Here is a 23,207-nt window from a genome sequence, read left to right on the forward strand (position 1 = left end):
GGGATGATAAAGGGGTCCTAAACTTGCCAGGTTTTTCAATCCCTGACGTTGCACCCCTAGGAACCTCAGTATGGGCCTGGATTTTTAAAAAACCAGCCCAACTCGACCCGGCAAAAAAAAAAAACACAAAAAAAAAAAACTAGAAAGGCGAAATTCTTCTTCCAAGGATAACACATGTCTTACGTGGCACGTGACGAGGACTTTTAGCGCCATCATCAATAAACCGACCCTTTTGATTTTTTTACAGAGAATTCTCTTCGCCATCAAAGCGTCGAAGCCATGAGCTCAGTCGTTGCGATGTCGGCCTTGGTTCCATTTTCAGTGAGATTGAAAGCTTCATGGGATATACAACCAAGAACTATTCCCACTCCCAATCACAACAGCTTGTCGAAGAACAAAAACCCTAACGTGCTCCATCATTCTACTCCGCAAAGTAGAATAACAACCACAACTACTGCAACCAAGGTACTAACTGCTTCAGAGCTTCTGAGCTTGAACATCCGCTCCCCTTCCCAAGGTATTATCTTTTGATCAATCTATTATACGCTACTCTGTCTCTTCCCTCGTGATTTTTAGTACTCGACTCAACTTCGACTTCGATTTCACATAAATTAGGGAAATCGGAAGAATTATATCTGGGTTACGAGAGATGGTTGCCGGCTGCGCCAAAAGTGAAAAAGCCTAAATCCATCTATAATGCGGCTACATTAGCATATATCGGGGATTGCATTTATGAGGTAAAATTGGAATTTTGTCTTGATGTTCTTGGTGTCGACTGCTTGTCAATACATTCTAAGTTAGAATGTACAATTGGACTTCACTACTGATGCTTATTTGAGTTCCTTTATTGTTATTTCTATTCATGCTCTGAGGATGGAAGAGATATGAAGTTGCAAGAAGAAGTATACTCATTGGAGAATGGTTTCAACTTAAGTAGAGAACATGCAAAATCCTATTCTTACATTTTATATGCTAAATTACATAATGTTGACATAACATTCAAATCGCCTAGATGAACTCAACTAATATTTTTGTAAAACCCCAAGGGCATAGCTCAGTTGGCAATGACCAACACCTTGCACTTAAGAGGTCATGAGTTTAACTTTCCTTGAGGCATACCTATAAAAATATAAAAAATTCAAATCATAAGAAAAATACGTAGCCACGAGTAGACTAAGTTGGAATGCATGATATTCACCCAAAAAAAAAAAAAAAAAATTAAAATTTGGAATGCATGATGAGTGATGAGAATGTAATGAACTAGAAATCGAGTTTATTTTGTCTTATTTTAATTTTTGGGTTTGTCAATATTAGAAGGAAAAATTGCAAGAAATTTAGGTAAAAACTTGAACTGCTGAAATGAAATTAGCAGCACCAGGTGCTTTCTAGCATAGCGTAATTAAGCCTAAAAGCCTTTCCTCTGGCCTGGTTTTGTTGTTAACCCATGAAAACTGAAATGTTAGCTTCAAGTAACAACAGTTTGTGGCTTCATATTGATCTTTCTTTATCGAAGATCCCTTTTATGATTGATGAAGCTTGATTTATTCACTTTTTTTTAACAGTGATTAGAAAAATTATCATTAAAAAAAGAAATAAGGTACTTGGGGAAGTGGACGACTTTGGTTCAACTCATAAAAGCAAGAGCAATGGATGCCCCTTTAGCAAGAAAATTCAATTTATCATTGCCACCATTGTCTGCAGAATCCTTTGTTTGACATATGGTGTCCTCAAATTAATTAGTCCTTTCAAACAGCAAGCATACATATGTCGGCACGTGACTGCAACTTTGAAAATGCCTACATGTTGCAACTTCATCTATACGTGCACATGCTCTTTTATATTTATGTGTGTGTGTGTGTGTGTGTGTAAATCACTTAGGTTTGAGTATTTGACTGGCAATACTAAATCACTTAGATTTGAGTGTTTGATTGGGCAATAGTTGGTCATTTCGTGCTGATTTGACTTGCATATTGCATGGTCAAAAGATGAGCTTGTTCTTGTTACGTAGAAGCGATCTGTTTTCCGCCCTCTTTTCTACTTATCTCACAAGCTTTGTTTTCTCGAACTGCAGCTATTTGCTCGGAGGCATTTTCTGTTTCCTCCTCTAAATATCGAGGAATACAATGCTCGCGTGATGGCTGTAGTACGTTGTGAAGCACAGGCATGTATTTATATCCTATTACTCTCCGGATGCCTGGTTTCTAGTTGTCTTTCACCTATGAACATGATATTTGTAAAGGATTTCTATACAAATCTCACTATTCCCAAATTTTGCTATGCTACTTTTCAAGTAATTAGGTAATCTTTTGTAAAGTGCATAAGTTTTAATTTCTCCTTCTCGTACCCCTCCATTCTTCCTTATGAATCATAATAGACCCATATGCTAATAAAGAATTTTTTATAAGTAAATAAATTGAAATGCTGTTTAGACAAAATTTTCCCAGTATTGCAACATTCTATTAAAAATAAATGGAAGGACTGACATCAACACCGAAATGGACCATTTCAACTTTCTAACGAAAACTGTGTTATTCTGCTCTTGTTCTTGAAATCCTGGCTCATCAAATGTCCCAATTCGGAGAAAATGATATGGACTTCCGCATTTGCTTCACCAAACCATTTATATCCTGAAATTCCTTCTTTGAAGTTATCCCATTGCAAATGTAGGACCTGACAATTGTAGATCAAATGAGGCCAAACATTCTTCTTACATGCTAGGTGTGAATCTGGATTGTATAAGGGGCGGTCAATCACTTCATCCAACTCCCTGTGTATCAGACAGTTGATTGGTAAATTCCATCTTTTGCTTAGCTGATCATTGATTGATTGCCAATATCACATTTGGTAGCTGCTGTTCACATGAAAAACCTTGGGAGGAACAGGAAAGGTAACAGATCCAAACAAATATTCCAGAGGACTCTTATTATCCAAGATACGGGAAGGCATCCAGTTAATAAGAAAGGCCGCAGTAAATACAGCATCCCCCCAAAACTGAACAGGGAAATTCATGGAAAACAAAAGGGACCGAGCAACCTCGAGAAGATGGTGATTTTTTCTTTCGGCCACCCCATTCTGAGGAGGTGTATCTACACATGAGGTCTAGTGAATAATCCCATGTGCAGATAACTAGGACTGATATGCGCTAACAGTGTACTCAGAGCCCTTACCAGACCGAAGAATTCTGATTTTGGCATCAAACTGGGTAGCAACCATCTTATGAAAATTTTGGAAAATCAAAGACATCACTTTTTTGTTGCAGTAAATAGACCCAAGTAGTTCTACTCAGTAACAATCAGTAAATTCCAACACAAGAAAAATAACAGCCCAAATTTCACAAACCAGATTTAGTGGGGTGTCCAAGTGCAAGCATCAATGAAAATCATTCAAAATATCTGTAGCAAGAAATAAACTAGAAATAGTTCTCAAAGGGGGGTGTCCAAGTCGACGGTGCCAAGTGTGTAAATCTTAAAGAGCTTTAGTGGAAGTCGCAGGTGAAGAAGCCATTGAAGATAATGCAAGGGAAGGCTTCTCTAACAGGTACATGCCACATTACGAAATTCAACATGGCGTCAGAGCCAAAAATATTCCAGGGATATGGGAATTAAATTTTTTTCCTTTTTTTCTCTCTCGGTTCGTGATTCTGCCAGCCCCTCCACCACCTCCCGCCGCCTCTGCCAGCCTCCGCCAGGCCCTCCATAGCCTTCCGCCTCCTCTGCTAAGCTCTGCCAGCCCTCCACCACCTCCCGCCACCTCCGCTAGGCCCCGACAGCCTGCCCACCACCTCTGCCAGGCCTCGCAGGCCTCTTCCCTTCCTTCCGCCACACCCCACCAGTCCCGCAGGTCTTTCGCCTCCTTCTTCTTTGGCGAGAGGCTTCTCCCTTGTTGCATTTTTCCTATACCCCCTTTGGTGGTGAGTTGACTCCTACCGAGGGTTTTTTTACCTTCCCTCCTTATGTTCTAAATTTTTTTTTGGGGGATTTATTTCTGTTTTTTATTACCAGTCATTGTGCCTGACAACTCTGAGATCACTTCTGCCTCATCTGGTTTTGATGGTTCGTCGCAACGTGACTTCATTCCGTTTCCGGTGAATCCCATCAAGTTGAATGGCAGTAATTATTTGTTATGGTCTCGCTCTTGCTTATTTGTGATTGGTTCCTGTGGTCTCCCTAGCTACATCATGGGCACTTAGGTCAGGCCTGATGAGACTGGTTCTGCACAGGATCGATGGATGAACTTCAATTTCTTGGTTATGTCATATCTGGTTAATTCCATGGACCAAGATATTGTCAGGCGCTATCTCCTTCTTGATTTGGCTGTGAAGATTTGAAAAATAGCCAAGGACACCTATTCTTAGGTTGGGAATGCTGCCCAATGTTATGAGCTTCGTCAGAAAATTTACTCTACCAAGCAGTTGGAGTTGTCTCTGTCTCAATATTACAATACCATGTGTACTATGTGGAAGCAGGTGGACTTTCTGGGCACATTCACCGCCACCTACGATGTTGATGCCACGGCCTTCCGTAAGTGGGGGGATAGCTTACGTGTTTTTGATTTTTTGGCCGGCCTCAATATTGAGTTTGATAAGATCCATGCCAATATTTTGAATCGCGACCCACTTCCATCTCTGGAGCAGGCCTATGCGATTCTCTCGGCTGAGGATTATAGGCGTACAACCATGGTTCATCCTGTTACTCAGGAACGATCGACTCTTATCTCTGGTTCACAGGCTTCCCGAGGAAATTCTTCCTGGTCTGCTAGTACTGATTGGATGTCTGGAAATCGCCCTGCCATTAAATGCGATCACTGTGGGAAGGAGTGGCATACCAAAGACCGATGTTGGAAGCTTCATGGTCGCCCTGCTGTGACTCGCGGGCGCGGGAAGGGTGGTTCCAATCGGCCTAGTAATACCCGTGCTCATCAGGCAACTTCTGACGACTAGCCTGATTAATCTCTTTCGTAAGTTGTGGCTGAATTGCAAAATCTTCGGGATATGATAAATCGACCTCAGTATCTCTCTCCATGGCTGCCTCAGCTTTTTCTCTGCCTACCAACCCAAATTCTTCTTCTTCCACAGGTATTTCATTTGGTGGGAGCTGTACCTCGGTCATCCCGATTCTTGGGTAATTGACTCAGGGGCAACTGACTATATGACAGGTTCTTCATCTATTTTTTCCAAATATTTTCCTCTTTCTGGTCATAACAAGGTTCGTGTTGCTGATGGGTCTCTTTCTCCTATCTCAGGGAAGGGATCTGTTCAGTCATCAGTGCACTTCCTCTCTTAGCCTTTCCTCTGTCTTACATGTTCCAAAGTTTACCACTAATTTGCTTTCCATTAGTAGCCTAACTAAGGATTTAAAGTGCAAAGTAATTTTTTTTCCAGCCTATTGTTTGTTTCAGGACTTGGCAACGGACAGTATGATTGCATGTGGTAAAGTGGTTGGTGGTCTGTACGTGCTTGACAGTTCCCGGGCAGCTTTGACATCTCAGCCAGCATCTTCTGATTTTGATTCTGCACTTTTTGAGTTGAATAATTGGCATCGTCGTTTGGGCCATCCTCTTATAGGAATTTTATCTACTTTATTTCCTAGTCTAGTGAAACGGTGTAATAAACATAATTTTTCTTGTGATGATTGCACCTTGGCAAATCAAACTAGAAGTATTTTTCCTATTTCTGATAATCGAAGCAATGTGCCTTTTGGTTTGATACATTCTGATGTGTGGGGCCCTGCCCGATGTATTTCTACTTCTGGATTTAGATGGTTTGTCACTTTCATTGATTGTTTTAGCCGGACAACTTGGTTGTATTTGATGCATAGTAAAAGTGACGTCTTTACTTGTTTCACTCTATTCCATAAAATGGTCCAGACCCAGTTCCATGCCAAGGTGAAGATTCTCCGCTTAGATAATGGAAAAGAGTATATGGATTGTGCCTTCCGCTCCTATTTGGACAGCCATGGAATCATACACCAAACCTCTTGTGTTGACACTCCTGCTAAGAATGGAGTGGCTGAACGCAAGAACAGACATCTTTTGGAGGTTGCTCGTTCTCTTATGTTTACTATGGCTGTTCCTCCCCGCTGCTGGGGTGATGCTGTTCTTACAACCACCTATCTTATCCATCGGCTTCCCTCTCGGGTCTTAGGTGGCCGCTGTCCCTTGGACATTTTGGTTGGAAAATAGACTTTTGTTGTGCCTCCAAAGGTCTTTGGCTGTGTCGTGTTTGCTAGGAATCACCATGCACACGACAAGTTTGATCCCAAAGGACTGCGGTGCATTTTTTTGGGTTACTCAGCTACCCAGAAAGGGTATAGATGCTATCATCCTCCTACACGAAAGGTGTTTGTAACTATGGATGTCGTCTTCCGGGAGTCTGAGGCTTACTTTAAACAGCCGATACCTCTGCAGGGGGAGATTCTAAGTGGTGAAGAGGTCCCGCTGATTGCTCCTTTGGAGTTTGGACATTGAGATACCTACTATAGAGGATGTCTCTATTGAACTAGAAGATGGAGCTACAAGTCAGGAACAAGAAGTGGGACAGATTGAGCAACAACAACAGGTGCAACCGTGCAGGGGGAGAATAAAGTACTGACTTACACTTGGGGAACTGATTTTCCTTTGGATGGCCCTCGGTACAAAGAGACTACCACCATCGACCCTACATAAACGGCATTTGTTCCTGCTCCAAGTCTTGCTCTTAGTCATGTTTCTGGTAAGCCACCTCTTGATCCCAGTCTTGATTTACCCATTGCTATTCGGAAACCAAAAAGGAGTTGCACACAACATCCTATTTCCATCTTTGTGTCATATAACTCTCTAACTCCTACTTTCCATGCTTTTGTATTTTCCTTATCCTCTGTTCCCATCCCTAACAATTGGCAGGAAGCAATAGCTGAATAGAAATGGAAGGATGCGATGAATGAAGAAATGCTTGCCCTTGAGAAGAATCAGACCTGGGATTTGGTAAATCCTCCACTAGGAAAGAAACCGGTTGGATGTAAATGGGTCTTTGTTGTGAAGCACCAGGCTGATGGCTCAATGGAAAGATACAAAGCAAGGCTCGTAGCCAAAGGGTTTACCCAAACCTAAGGAATTAACTATCAAGAGACATTTGCTCCTGTAGTAAAAATGAATACTGTGCGTGTTATCATCTCTTGTGCTGTAAATCAAGGATGAGAACTCCAACAACTTGATGTGAAGAATGCATTCCTACATGGAGATTTGGAAGACGATGTTTATATGGAGATACCTCCTGGCTTTACCTCTTCAGAGACTCAAGGAAAGGTGTGTAAGTTGAAGAAGGCTGTTTATGGTTTGAAGCAGTCACCAAGGGCTTGGTTTGGCCGATTCCATAAGGCTATGGTTGCTTATGGGTATAAACAGAGTAATGCTGACCATACATTGTTTGTTAAGAGGATGGGACAACAAGTGACCATTTTGATTGTCTATGTTGATGACATAGTGATCACGGGTAATGATGCACATGAAATCCAGAAGCTCAAGACATATTTGGGCACCGAATTTGAAGCCAAAGATTTGGGGAGATTGAGATATTTTCTAGGGATTGAGGTTGCCTATTCAGCTAAGGGCATATCTCTTTCCCAAAGAAAATATACCCTAGATCTATAGAGTGAAACATGGATGCTCGGGTGTAAACCAGCAGACACCCCTCTTGAGCCCAACACACATTTGAAGAGTAAGGAAGGTGACCTAGTGGACAAGGGTAGCCATCAGAGATTAGTTGGCCGATTGATATACCTCTCATATACTTGACCAGACATCACATTTGCTGTAAGTGTTGTCAGTCAATACATGCATGATCCTCACTCTTCTCATTTGGAAGCAGCATACAGAATACTTCGTTACCTCAAGTCCTCTCCTAGGAAGGGAGTGTTGTATTCTTCACATAATCATCTCCGGATAGAAGCATACATTGATGCAGATTGGGCTGGTAGTCCACATCCGGATATTGCACATTTGTTGGAGGGAACCTAACTACTTGGAGAAGCAAAAAACAAGCTATTGTAGCTCGATCAAGTGGTGAAGCTGAATTTCGAGCTATGGCACAGGGTATTTATGAACTTCTCTGGCTCAAGGGGCTTCTTCAAGACTTGGGGATGAATACTGATCTTCCAATGCGGCTCTACTGTGACAGCAAGTCAGCAATCAACATTGCTCACAGCCCGGTCCAACATGATTGTAGCAAACATGTTGAGATTGACCGACACCTCATCAAAGAGAAATTGGAACATGGAATAGTTTGTATTCTGTTTATCCAGTCTAGTGAACAGCTGGCTGATATCCTTATCAAAGGGATCAGCAATAAGTTATTTTTTCCTATTGTTAGCAAGTTGGGCATGTTTGATATGTATGCACCAACTTGAGGGGGAGTGTTGTAATATGGGTTCAGGGGTAGAATAGTCATAAGGTTATGGTATTTCTGTCCTTGTACTCATTCTAGAATGTTCTTCTCTTTATTAGAAATAAAGATGGCTATAGTTACTCTGACTCAAGCCAGTATTTACGGAATTCAACAAATAACAAGTGGGATTTGGTTCAATTACCACTTGGAAAGAGAGCTGTTGAATGTAAATGGGTTTTAACAGTGAAACATAAGGCTGATGGAAGTATTGAGAGATACAAGGCCAGGCTTGTTGCTAAAGGTTTTACCTAGACCTATGGTATTGATTATCAGGAGACATTTGCTCCTGTGGCCAAGATAAACACTGTGAGAGTTCTTCTGTCCTATGCAGTGAACAAGGGATGGGACCTATTTCAGCTTGATGTAAAAAATGCATTTCCGCATGGAGAACTAACTGAAGAGTTCTACATGGATATCCCACCAGGATTCAATTCTCAGAGAACTCAGGGCAAGGTGTGTAAGCTCAAACGATTTCTTTATGGTTTGAAGCAGTCTCCTCGGGCATGGTTTGGTAGGTTCCATAAGGCGATGATCTCCATTGGGTTCAAACAAAGTAATACAGATCACATACTATTTATCAAGGAAACTACTACTGATATAACTATGTTGATAGTTTATGTTGATGACATAGTTATTACGGGGAGCAGCCAGGAGGAAATTAGCTCTTTAAAGTTTGAAGTAGTTTTTGGGTACTGAGTTTGAGATTAAAGACCTGGGTTACTGGGTATACTTAGGTACTTCCTGGGTATTGAGGTTGCCTACTCTGCCAAAGGACTCTCTCTATCCCAGAGGAAGTATACCATGGACTTGTTGATTGAGACAGGTATGTTAGGGGGTAAACCAGTTGAAACTCCTGTGGAACCTAATACTCACCTTCGATCAAAGGAAAGAGAGCCATTTGACAGAGAGCAATATCAGAGGTTGGCCGGAAGACTGATTTACTTATCTCACACTCGTCCTGACATTGCATTTGCAGTTAGCCTTGTTAGCCAGTATATGCATGATCCACACACTTCCCATCTTGATGCTGTGTATAGGATCTTGAGGTATTTGAAGCCTGCACCTGGGATTGGCATTCTGATTTCTTCACATGGTCACATGCGTGTTGAATCGTATACAGATGCCGATTGGGCAGGGTCTCTTGATGACAGACGTTCTACCTCTGGCTATTGTACTTATGTGGGAGGAAACCTTGTGACTTGGAGAAGCAAGAAGCAAACTGTAGTTGCTCGTTCAAGTGCAGAAGCAGAGTTCAGGGCTATGGCCCATGGTATATGTGAGATACTTTGGCTCCAAGGCCTACTGTAGGACCTTAGGATTCTAGTGGAGATGCCAATGCGATTGTACTCTGACAGTAAATCTGCAATCAGCATTGTGCACAATCCTGTCCATCATGATAGAAAAAAGCATGTTGAGATGGACCGACATTTTATTAAGGAGAAGCTTGATAACGGTAAGATATGCATTACCTTTGTTCCTTCAGATGATCAGATGACAGATATTCTTACCAAAGGACTGATTACTAAGTTGTTTAGTTCTATTGTTAGCAAGTTGGGCATGATTAACATCTATGCACCAACTTGAGGGGGAGTGTTGTAATAAGGGCTTAAGGGTAATTCTGTCCTAGGTAATATTGTAATGTTGCCCTAAGGGCATTCCTAGTCTTTTTCTCATTTTTCTATCATTATAAATAAAGTGGGCTATGTGTCACATTGACACAAGTCATTCCCCAATTGCCGAGATTGATTTCTTCAACATGTCTTTCATTTATTGGAAAAATTGTGAGATGATTATGTCGTGGTTGACAATGACTGGCTGCAGATGTCCCTGTAAGTGAGCACCCATGTTATTCATATAGGAATCCCAAGCTAATGAAGTAGGAACCTACCCTTCAGTTAAACTGAAATAATGAAACATTATATCTATAAGATAGTTTGCTCATGTGAAATTAGACCATATTTCTGTGTCCAATATTAGCTTGAGTTCTGTAAATGTGGATTCTCATATTGTGACAGCAAATATGGAGAACTCTTTGTATCTCTATGGATGACACTTGAGGTGGACATATCCTGCTTCTACTACTTAATTGATATGTATATGTTGTATGTATTGTTGCTTTTTCTCCTCAAAGCCTTACAGGTAGTATTATAACTGCTATACTGCCTTGTACTTGCTTTGGAAAGGAAATGCTTTAAGTTCTAAAGCTTTATAACAACAACCTTCTCATAAGCTTGTTTGGATGCTCATATCATTGATTAGAACTTGAGCACCCCTGAGTTTGCTAATTTCCAACTCTATTTTTTTTCCTGGATCTGGATCCTTTGGGGTATTCTCTTCAACATTTTGTACAACTGAGGTTGTGGATGAGGAACACAAGCATTAGAAAATTTTCTCTTCTACTTTGTTTTTTATTTAAGGAAAAATTACTAAATTAGATTTGCAAGAAAGAAATTGATCTCATCATCTTCCACCTAAATCCACTTTCCCCCCACCCCTTCCTTTCTCTCCTACTTTTGCAGTATGGCACATGGTAATTTCTCAAGGTTTCTTGCTGTAGCATTCCCCCTAATGAAATCCATGAGGAGCTATGTTGGTCTAAGTTTCTTCTCTGCTGTGAAACAACAATGATACTCTCGTTCTCTACTTCTCCGTGTCCTTCAAAATCTCTAGTAGACCCCTATCCAACAGTTGTTAATGTACTGTGATTTCAGTGAGAATCACTAGCTGACTTGACAAGATAGTATCAGCACAGCTGGAAAACTTTTAAGGGTGCATCATAGCATTATGATGTTGCCTCATTGTCTTTGTTGATAGAATTAGCAATGTCAAAGAATAGAAAAGGAGATGAAATTGATCAGAAAGTGGATATATTTATTGTCCTTTGGTTCCTAGGAATAAAACTTAAATCTCTATTTGTTTCCATTTATGAAATCCAGTATTCAGAACTAATGATAGAGGGGAAAAAATCTAGTTTTAGTTTTTCTCTTCCCTGTCTTCTATTTCTGTCTGTGCTTTATGCGTGTGTGTGTATGTCTGTGTGTGCGTGTGCGTGTGTAAAGGAAGGAGGTGGATGGAGGCTTTGATGCATATCAAATACCGTAGGGAGCTGTCAGTTGAACAGATGGATGCTGTTTTTATTTCTTATGTCCACTTATATTTTTAGTTATCTGGAGTATATGAAGAATTTATTTAAAAAATATCTTCTCTGTGAATACTCAATAATTACATAGAATGCTTAAAATAATAGAGTGCACATTGTAATTGTTGTGTTTCAGGATGCCTTGCTCAAGAAACTACTTGGTGATGACTTCCTATTGGAAGAAGAAAGGTTAATTTGAGAATTTTCCTTTGCATTCTTGTACAATTTGCCTCAATGGAATTGCTGTACTTGTGTATTGAAATTTAATGACATAATTGGTGCTTATCTGATACTTCCTCTGATGAACAAACATGAAAAGTGCCCCCATTTACCATGTTATCAGAATCTTCATGTGGTAAGATTGAAATTGTGACTTATGTAGCCAATTATATTTGGACTGGCCTGACGGACAAAGTATTCTTCGGTAGCTTAAATTATTTTATATTGCCTCTGAGTGGTTCAGTTATCCATCATTTGATTTGAGAGAGGATTAATTGACATCAAATATGATGTTCTTCTGTTCTTATCTGAGTTAGTTTGAGGTCCATGATAATGGAGATCTAACCATCTAATAGATAGGGTTTAAAAACCTGCAAATATCCAGAATCGCAGACAAGGAAATATTCCAGATTCAAGAGAAAACTTGATGCAAGAGTACTTCCGTGGACTGGGTCGAACCTATTTGGGAACCCAGGTAATATAATATTGATTTAAAAGATTAAAGCAGTACCAAAACAGAGAACCAAATTCCAGCAATAAGAGAAAACTCATAATAAAATCCAGCAACCAGATGGATCTGAAAAGCAGGTCGAATTCTTATTTTAACAGGGAGATCTTTGCTGAAAGTTTCAGCAGGATCCAAGGGTTGGATCAGACGTTATGTAGGATTCCTAGTACGACTAGGAAAGGGGCTAAACTGACAAACTAAAATTCTGAGGACCAATCAGATTGCAGAATATTAAACCCAACTCTAAATTGATGTTATGTTATTAAAACAGAAGAATCAGATCAACAGAAACAGGTATCGATTTCAGCAACTGAGAGCATAGAGCCAATCCTACTTGAAGCAGGACTTCACTATTCAACCAACAGAATTTAGATCTAATAACAGAATATAAAAGATAAAAAATTTCAGCTGAAGGTTTCTGAGAACAGATTGTAAACCAGGTAAGAACTAGCCTCTAAATCAACAATTCCTAGTAAAGAAAGGACTGAAGATTTGCAGGCAACAGAAGGGCAGAATTTCAGTGAAGAACAGTAGAAACAGTACCTTAATGGAAGGAAAGGGATTAGAGAATGAGAGAATGGCACCCGGGCTTCTCATCACTACGTGTTTGGATGGTTCAAAACCAACCGAACCTTGATCAGACACAAGCAGACCTTCATGCATGGAAGAGTGTAGCAGCAGCTTTTTTTTTGTCAAAAACAAAATCGTGGCTATAGAGAGCCCCATGGTCTTTATTTATAAAACTAGAAAAACAGAATTTGAAATTAAACTGGGGATCCCCTGATGTAGATCAATTTCTGGGCTTAAAGTACAGCCGCACAAATCCAAAAGGGACGGGTCCATACGCCACCTAAAGTGACCAGACCTTTGGGCCAACCAGCCCAATCGGGCTGGGTGTTTTTGGCTCACTCAAAGCCAATCGTGGGGGACAGCTGGCTGGAGATTTCAGCTGGCAAGAGTGCAGCAGCAGCTTTCCTCTTTTAAGTTTCTGCTAAGTAGTTTAGACTTTAGTTTCTTAGGGAACATGTCTCAAATTTTCCTTGTAAGAGACTTTCCATTCTTAGCTATTTCCTTTTCTGTTATTGGCAAGCACTACTATATATGTAATGGATCTTCTGGGTCCTCCCCACGATTTAGATGAATGAAAATTTTCTGTTATTGGCAAGCACCACTATCAAGGTTCCTTGTTAGTGGAAGAGTACATGGATAAGTTCGATGATCTTATCTCATGTACCAGAGTAGGCGAAGAAGATGACCGGTTACTTTCTCACTTCAGGTTGGGCTACGGACTGATATCCGTGACAAAATGGGGGTGACACCTATCCTTAGTTTGAACAACTGTTCTAAGATGGCAATGGAAGCTGAAGATTTACTCAAATTAGCCCCTCGACACTTTAATACACAATCTGAAGGTAGCAAGAAGAACTTTACAGCAGCCAAGCCAAATGGATTCCCTATCCGAGCTTCACAAACTACAACAGATTAGGGCAAGGCTCCTATGGTAAATTGAGGTGATACTAAGTGCTATCACTATAATGGGTTTGGACATTATGCACAATTCTGTCCACAACGGGGCAAATCCAATTCAATCATTGGACCCATCGAATCCAACCCTGAGATGCTAGTTTGTGAATCTCAATTTGATGATGATTTGATTGATTGGGCTATTAATGCTGCCCTTGAAGGAGAGGACCATGATGACGCGCTAGTTGATGGTATTAATGATGATATCTATGAGATTAACGTCGTTACTCGAATTCTGGTCGCCTAAGCTAAAGGTAAAGATTGACAACACCACTGCATTTTTATGCTTTGATGACTAGTAGGCTGTCAACCACAGAAGTCATCGTGGACAGCGGAAGTTGCATCAATGAGGTGTCACAAGCCTTCGTCATTGAAGGGAAACTGAAATTGGAACCACATCCTCAACTGTACACTACAAGGTATCACTTCTTAACAATGACACTTTGGAAGTTAACCAATGGTGTTTTGTACCTATGAAAATTTCAGGTAGTGACGAAGACATATGGTGTGACGTCATACCCATGGTGTTGACCGATGTTCTACTTGGACAGCCTTGGATGTATGACAATAAAGTGTTGGTGAGAGGCCCCAAAAATCAATGCTTCTTTGACTTTAAGGGTAAGTCGTTAGTGCTGAATCCACTCAATGTACCCATGATGAAGCCAAAGCTCAGAGCTGCCCAAGCAAAGCGACAATGTGAAGCCTGTAGTAAAAAAAGCAACCAACTAAAGAAGGTCCACAAGGCAAGATATGGCATGCTGAAGCAAGTACAAGGGGCAGCATATGGAACAAAGGCTACTAGGCTTACCTCATCGAGAGTTCTTAGCCACTAGTGAAGAAACGGGCTTGATATTAGCATTAGTTACTGATGGAATTTTGGGGAATTGAACTTATATCAATGTGACACAAGCCCTCTTTATTTAAAATGTATCATATAAAGTACAAGTTACACTTATACCCTTAGGGCAACACAAGCTAAACCCTATTGGACAAATATACCCTTGTACCCATATTTCAACACTCCCCCTCAAGTTGGTACATAGATATCAATCATGCCCAATGCGCGAACTATAGAAACAAAACTCTTAGTGCTCAAACCCTTAGTGAATACATCAGCTAACTGACCGTCAGATGGGACAAATGGAATACAGATCAGATCTTGTTCCCGTTTTTCCTTGATAAAATGGCGATGAGTCTCCACATGTTTGGTTCTATCATGCTGGACCGGGTTGTGGACAATGTTGATTGCTGATTTGCTGTTAGAGTATAGACGCATGGGCACCTCAACAGGGACTCCAAGATCCTGAAGCAACCCCGAAGCCAGAGTAGCTAATAAATGCCATGGGCCATAGCCTGAAATTTTGCTTCTGCACTTGATCGAGCCACAACTGCTTGCTTCTTGCTTCGCCAGGTGACTAGGTTCCCACCAACATAGGTACAATAACCAGATGTAGATCTTCGATCATCTGGGCAGCCAGCCCAATCAACATCTGTGTAGGACTCAATGCGAAGGTGGTTATGAGATCAAATGAGGACACCCTTACCAGGCACAACCTTTAGATATCTTAAGATTCTATACACAACATCCAGATGCGATGAATAGGGGTCATGCATGTACTGACTGACCACGCTAACAGCAAAGGCGATATCTGGTCAAGTATGAGATAAGTAGATGAGTCTTCCAACTAGTCTCTGGTAGCTACCCTTGTCAACAGGTTCATCATCCTTACTTCTGAGGTAGGAATTAGGCTCAATAGGAGTGTCAGCTGGTTTACACCCTAGCATGCCTATATCTTATAAGAGATTAAGGGTGTATTTCCGTTGTGAGAGGGAAATCCCTTGAGCTGAATATGCTAACTTTATGCCCAGAAAATATCTCAATTTTCTCAGGTCTTTAATCTCAAATTTTGTTCCCAGGAACTTCTTCAAGGAAGAGATCTCTTCAATGCTACTCCCAGTTAAAACCAACCAAACCATGCCCTAGGAGACTATTTCAGTCTATATAAAGCTCAGTTAAGCTTACAAACTATCCCATGAGTTTCTTGGGATGAAAATTCAGGTGGAATATCCATGTACACCTCTTCCTCAAGTTTTCCATGTAGAAATGCATTTTTGACACCTAATTATTTAAAATCCCATCCTTGATTCACTGCACAAGAGAGAATAACTTGAATTGTGTTCATCTTGGCCACTGGTGCGAAGGTTTCTTGGTAGTCAATCCCATATGTCTGGGTGAATCCTCTGGCAACCAGCCTTGCTTTGTATCTGTCCACAGTTCCATCAGTCTTATGGTTAACTACTACACCCATTTACATCCTACAGAGCTCTCTTCCTAGAGGGAAGCTGCACCAAATTCCACGTGTTATTTTTCCCAAGAGCTCTCATTTCTTCGTTCATTGCCTCTTTCTATTGTGAGTTAGCCAGTGCCTCCTACCACGTGTTAGGGATGGACACAGAGGACAACGAAGAAATAAAGTTTGAAATGTAGGAGAAAGAGAATCATATGACACTACATTTGAAATGGGATGTTGGGTACATATTCTACTAGGTTTTCGAATAACAATGGGCAAATTTAAGCTCTGAGCCTCTGATCACTAGGGAGGAGAGACTTACCAGACAAGGGAACTTCATTAGGACTTTAATCTGGTAAGGCTGATTGGTTAGGAGAGACAGTGGTGGTCTTGGGCCTGAGAGCTTGCTTTTTTCTTCAAGAGCGAACAATCACTTTAAGAGGAGAATGTAGTTCAGGCTGAGGTTGCTCTCCCTGAGCCGTGTGCTGTTGCTCCCCTTGAACCATGGGCTGCTGTTCTTGTCCCATTACACCATCTTCAAGTTCATCTTCAAGTTCTTCATCCTCTAAGGGCATTTCCATAGGAACAACCAGTAAAGGCACCTCTTCCCTTGGATTAGTCTCCCCCTAAAGAGGTGTAGGAGAGGAGTAAAAAGGGATAGTCTCTTGAAAATCCACATCCATGGTAACAAACATCTTTCGCGAAGGTGGGTGATAACAATTGTAACCCTTTTGTGTTGCAGAGTAACCCAAAAATATGCACCGAAGTCCCCTTGGATCAAACTTGCCATATAATTAATAAGATATGCTGCCAAGAGAACTGAATCACCCCAAAAACGTGGAGGAACGGAAATGGAAAACAGAAGAGAGTGAGCCACTTCCAAGAGATGTTGATTCTTGCGCTCAGCAACCCCATTTTGAGCGGGTGTGTCAACACAGTTGGTCTGGTGGTTTATCCCATTATCACATAAGTAGGATTGAAAGGCACCAACCATGTATTCCTTGCCATTATCGATGCGAAGGATCTTGATCTTGGCATCAAATTGGGTTTGGACCTTTTATGGAAGGATTGAAAATAGTGAACCACATCGCTCTTCTAATGTAGCAAGTAAATCCAAGTGGTGCGACTAAAGCAATCAATGAAAGTGTCAAACCATCTAAAACCAGAGGTAGACATATAGCGAGCAGAGCCCCACACATCAGAATGAACTATACCAAAGGAATCAAACTTCTATTATTAGAAATAGGATAAATATGGCTAGTCTGCTTTGCTAAAGTGTAAGCATCACAAATAAAATCATTTGGATAACACTGTTTAACTAAATCAGGAAAAAGCCTAGATAATGTCCCCAAGGGAAGATGCCCCAACCGACGATGCCATTTGTGTAGTTCTGATAATGCAAATGTAGATGACTCAGGGAGAGAAGCAACTGTGGACAAAGCTGATGAAGAGCTCTCAAGCAAGTATAGGCCACCATCCATCCTACCACAACCAATCCTACTTCCCGTTTCCAGGTCCTATACAATACAATGGGAAGGAAAGAATGTTACTTTGCAATTTAAATCCCTTGTGAGACTACTAATAGACAAAAGATTAGTAGATAAATTTGGGACATACAACACAGAGGAAGGAGATAAAGTAGGGGAACACTTGATGGACCCTTTTCTTGAAACAGATGAGAGGGATCCATCAGCAACACAAACTCTACTATTACCTGGCAAAGGAGAATAATGAAAAAAATGGGAATGGGACCTAGTCATATGATTAGTGGCCCTCGAGTCGATTATCTAAGGAATGGAAACGACTGAGGCACAATGGCCACCAAAAGAAATACTTGAGGAGGGAGATGAGTCAAATGGTTGGGGTATGATAGAAGCAGAAGCCGCACTGACAGATGGTGCTGAAGAAGAAGTCTTGAGCGCAGACATCAAATGACGCAGGTGGTGAAGCTCATCTAAAATAAAAGGTGCATCGGTGCTTGCATCATCAGCAGTAGAGTGATGGGCAGCAGCACCACCTAAACGACCCTGGCTGCGGCCACAAGAAGGAGGACGTCTATGAAGCTTCCAACATCTGTCTTTGGTGTGACGCTCCTTCCCACAATACTCGCACTTCACAGGAGCTTTCTTAGAGCCAGTACTATCAGTCCCACGAGCAGGAGTTCCCTGGGAGGAGTTCCCACAGGAAGGAGTGCTAGTACCAGTGTAAAGGACAGATTGCTCCATGGGCACAAAATGAACCATAGCAGTACCACAACTCTCCTCAGAAGCAACAATAGCATAGGCCTGCTTGAGAGTGGGAAACGGATCTCGATTGAGAACATGCGCCCTGATTTGGTCGAACTCCATATTCAATCCAGCCAGAAAATCATATACCTAAAGTTTATCTTCTCACTTACGAAAGGCAACAGCGTCTGTATCACAAGTTGCAGTAAATCGCCCATAGAAATCCAAAGTCTGCCATAGACCTCGCATAGCAGAATAGTATTGTGACAGGGAGAGATCCTTTTGTTGCATGTTGTGGATCTTCCATTGAGATAGGATTTTTCAGATGTTCATCGATATAGAAGATTAGTTGGCAAAGTTATTTATCTTACAGTTACTTGTCCCGATATATCCTTTGTTGTTGGAGTTATTAGTCAATTTATGTAGTGTCCAAAGAAAATTCATCGGGATGCTGTTTGTCGTGTGTTGCGATATCTGAAGAGTGCTCCTGGTAAAGACCTTATTTATTGACCTAATCGGAATGCTAATTTGGTTGGGTTTTTTTTATGCTGATTGGGCTGGTGCTGATGGTGATAGGCATTCTACTAGTGGTTATTGTACCTTTGTAGGTGACAATTTGGTCACCTGGAAAAGCAAGAAACAAACCACCGCTGCTCGATCAATTGCTGAAGTTGAATATCGAGTGATGGCACATACTACAACTGAATTGATGTGGGTAAAATCCTTACTCCAGGAATTGGGATTTCCCATCAATCTGCTTATGCAAATGTTTTGTGATAATCAAGCCGCTATCTATATTGCAAGTAACCCTGTCTTTCATGAGAGGACCAAGCACATTGAGGTTGATTGTCACTTTGTTCGGGATGCAAGAAGTTGGTTGTTACTCCGTTTGTCTCTACTACCAATTAACTTGGTGATATGTTTACAAACGTGTTGTTTGGACCTGCTTTTCATCGAAGTTGTTCCAAGCTGGGTCTAGGTGATTTGTACGCTCCAGCTTGAGGGGGAGTGTTGAAGTATATCGAGTCCAGGGGAGAAGAGGATATCTCAATTCTCGAGATTCCTCTCCTCCTCATGTGTCTTTCTTAGTTTGGGTTTGTGTCTTAGTTTCCTAGTCCTAGTTTGAGCTACTACTTCTAGTCCTAGTTCTGTTTCTTATTTTATTTCTCTTTTCCTATTGTAATTTGGAATCCTAACATGATTAGGAATTCCCTCTCTTATTGTAATCCTTTATTATAAATCCAACCAAGGTGAGGGAGGCTGTCATATTCGACAGTTCTCGTCTCTTCACCATCTTTTTCTTCTCCTCAATTCTTCTTCTTCTATTTCTCGGTTCTGGTTCTCTAACAGGTGTTCTAGTTACACTGGGATTCTGTTAATTGTTGTGAACCACTAGCAAATCCTTACCCAGGGTGGTCTATGAAATATGAATTCAAACGTGCAACGGTGGTCTACAATAAGCTCGACTGCATTCATTGGTTCATATAGAATCCATGTCCTAGTTGGGATTCACCCTGGTAGTTCCCTAGATGAATCCTAGGCATTGCCCTAAGTAATTGGTCATTCATTAAAAAGAGAGTCACTTAACAATCCAAAGGGTCTAGTGTTCCTTGCCCCTTCCCTAACATATTATGTATTTAGGTACGAGGAAGAAGACAGTAACCACAGCACTTACCTTGCTTTTTTTATTCGGTTTGAAGTTTGTAAAATATAGATAAGTGACATGGTGTAACTCAAGTAAATGACATGTGTTTGCTGAGCAAATAAAAATTGTGAAACAGCATCTAAACTCAATTTCATTTGTTTTCTCTTTGAACAAATTTGTAAATATGATATTTTGTTTTGGATGGTGGGTGTATGTAACAATTTGTTGATTAGTAAGACATGGTAGTACAGCTAGTAGTACGATAATGTTTGACCCTCAACTAAAAGGGTCAGTACTACTCTCAACACTCAGCTATTCCTACATCCAGACACTCTGACATGGTACCAAAAAAAAAATGATGGGGAAAAAGAAAAAACGAGGAAAGGAGTGGGAATTGTCGAATAGGATTTCCATTGACAATATCATGAGATAACTGTTGGAATTACATTTGCAATTCTTTTTCCCTGTATGCCAAAGTTTTTATTCCCTCACATGCTACAAATTCTCAATGTAGGGATGTTCTACGGTGGGGAAAAAATATAGCTTCAGGTAAAACACGGACAACCAAGCGTGTTGGTGTAGCGGTGTATAATAGAGCGTCGTCATTGGAAACACTGGTAATTTCCCATAACAAATGAATTTTGAAAATGATCACGATTTTTCTTTTGCTGCAAGAAATGATAACAATTCATGCATTACAAAGTAATGAACTATGATTGCCATGTTATCATGGACGCCACCGTCCATCTATTTGGTTGTTTCTGATCAGTGTTGAATAAAAGCTCAGATGCTACTAGGCATTGTCTTTAGCAAGTATGGTGTATGGGAATATGTTAATCTCGTGTCATTTGTCCAATTAATGTGTATTGTAGCTCCTGTTACTATGCTATAATGATCAAGGGCAAAGTTAGCATTTAATTTATCAAAAAACATATAAAGGGGCAACTAGTGGTTGGGGGGGGGGTAGCAATATTCGAAAACCAAATAAAAGAAGAAATATGAACCAAAAATGAACTGTGATGCCCAAAATTCCAGATCTGATCTCAAGAAATCAGATCAAAGAAATCAACTGCTGATTTATTATTGATATGGCTTGGAACAGCTCTAATCTAGTTTGCATCAAAGCACTCTTCATATATCTATATCTGCTCCAAATATATCTGCAGAATTCTGGAATTCTGTCATACATCAATTTTACATGCCTATATATGAGTGGATATCAAGGAAGCGGATACAACTTAATCTTGGTATGCTGTTTCCTAGACCTCCAATAAGAATACTACTTGATCTGTTACCTGCTTATTTATGTAGGTTGATATTTTTACCTGATGTTGTGAACGCAATGGAAAACTCATGATAACAGCTGTATGTAGGTACCTGGCTTGGTACAGTGATAACAATCTATTCTTCTGTAGGTTGGCTTTCTCTACCTGACTAACGTAAAACGCTTGGAGGAACTCATGCAAAAGTTGGGGTTCTCAACTGGTGCTTCTACTCAACTGATCCTGGAAGAAACAAAAAGTAAGTGGAATTTGCTTCGCCTATTTGTGCTGATGTATTTCTGAAACAAGATCCTTTCACATCGTTGCACCATGTTTGTGCATCTCCTCACCAATTGTGACCGGTACTTGGGCATAAATCTTTTTTTTTTTTTTTTGGGGGGGGGGGGGGGAAGGGAACCAATTTTTGTTATGCACTTTTTATGTACATTGGAAAGGCCTCTTTCATATGAATCCTTAATTGCCTCACTTTGTTCTATTTTGGTAGCATACCCTAATTTGGTCTTTAGTTCAAGAACTGAGGCACCCAAAGAGTTCAGCGTATGAAATTTGTCTTTACAACCAATTCTCTCGTCCTAAAAACCAAGAAGCGGGGGGGAGGGGGGGGGGGTGATATATTTTTTCCCCTCCTTGGATGGGGTTAACAGACTTGCATGCTTTAGATTCTGAAGAATTTGCATTACTTGGTTGGTGCAGTAAAGACATAAGTCAGTCCTCTAGTCTAATTATGAATGTTCAATCAGGCACTTAGTACAGTGAATCTTGGCTCAGCCTCCTAAGATATGATAGCAGTTGGTGCATTGTTTTCTTTTAAGTCCTTGGTTGTGTTAAATGTTCAATGTGGTGCTTTATACTGTGAAGCTGTACCAGGGGTCTGTTACATAGGTTGTACACAGTTGTTGGATTGGTTATCCTGGCCCCCTTTTTTTTGTTAGGTGGGTGGGTGGGGGATATATGGACCGAGCCTAGCCCTTTTATGTTTTTAATTTTGAATAGGACTGAGCATGAGGCCCATTTTGATGCAATCTAGGGTCAAGTCCAACTACTTCATGTGGTAGCCCATATACTATATGGGCTACCCCATATATATATACTGTTTCTTGTGTTGGGATATCTGCCTGAAATGTATAGCTATTAGTGAGCACCGTGGGCACCGTTTTTTCAATTTACTAATGAATCATACCTTCCCCATTTTCGACCCAACAGGCAAGGAGCGAACCGTGTGAAGCTGTGATTCAGTTCCAGGTGTGGTAGATGCACCATCCCTTCTAGGCACTGTTCTCTAGCTCTTTGTATCGTGTACGCAGGCCAAGGAGCAGAAGCAATTGCATACCTTTCGTCTTTCGTGATCTTTTGGTGAAACAAACATGCAATGCGGAACGAATGTAGAACAAAGAGAGCGAGATTGTGTTTCAAAGCTCATGACAACTTAGAATTCTCCTTTTAACCATCAAGGACCAGCAGCAGCTAATTGTAATAAACTGTTCATATAATCAATAGTGATTTTGCAACTAAGGACCTTAATTTCTTGGGGTTATTATGCTCTCTCTCTCTCTTTCTCTCTCTAGGATCAGAGAGATTAAATTAATAATAATATAAAATATGCAAGACAGTATCTATTTTTTGTTTTTGTTTTGGTAGAAAGACAAAGCATTTAGGCATACCCAGATGGATACAAAAACAAATAGTAAAGTATAGGACTCCCCATCTTCGGCAATGCCATCAATAGCAAGACCCAATCCCCAACACTAACATTAACTAGCCTGCAATGCCATCAATAGCAAGACCCACTCCCCAAAACTAACATTAACTAGCCAAACCGATATCTAGGTCTGGTTAACGCGGGGAAATTAATCTCCGACAGAGAAATGTTAGCCGTATCTTTTGCCAAGTAATTCGTAGTTGGATTTGCTTATTTGTAACAGTAGTTAATTTTTCATTCAATTGAAAGAAGAAA

The 23,207-nt window shown here is 40.7% G+C and overlaps 1 protein-coding gene across 1 annotated transcript; it reads left to right on the top strand.

The window, feature by feature from the left end:
• Positions 1-271: 271 nt before the first annotated feature.
• On the top strand, positions 272-22,790 carry LOC122666569. The gene is made up of 7 exons (XM_043862582.1): positions 272-517; positions 616-737; positions 2,072-2,161; positions 11,695-11,747; positions 20,485-20,587; positions 21,386-21,491; positions 22,457-22,790. Exons 1-7 carry the CDS (start codon positions 280-282, stop codon positions 22,474-22,476), a joined length of 732 nt encoding a protein of 243 aa, XP_043718517.1. The 5' UTR covers positions 272-279; the 3' UTR covers positions 22,477-22,790.
• Positions 22,791-23,207: the final 417 nt, after the last annotated feature.

Source organism: Telopea speciosissima, chromosome 7 (assembly GCF_018873765.1).
Source record: "Telopea speciosissima isolate NSW1024214 ecotype Mountain lineage chromosome 7, Tspe_v1, whole genome shotgun sequence".
Taxonomy (NCBI): domain Eukaryota; kingdom Viridiplantae; phylum Streptophyta; class Magnoliopsida; order Proteales; family Proteaceae; genus Telopea; species Telopea speciosissima.

Bases quoted from the DNA above. Each gene is read 5' to 3' on its own strand.
- LOC122666569 (XM_043862582.1), top strand. From the start codon at position 280: ATGAGCTCAGTCGTTGCGATGTCGGCCTTGGTTCCATTTTCAGTGAGA. The intron at 2,162-11,694 runs GCATGTATTTAT...GTTGTGTTTCAG, and splicing joins TAGTACGTTGTGAAGCACAG to GATGCCTTGCTCAAGAAACT. The intron at 20,588-21,385 runs GTAATTTCCCAT...ATTCTTCTGTAG, and splicing joins CGTCGTCATTGGAAACACTG to GTTGGCTTTCTCTACCTGAC.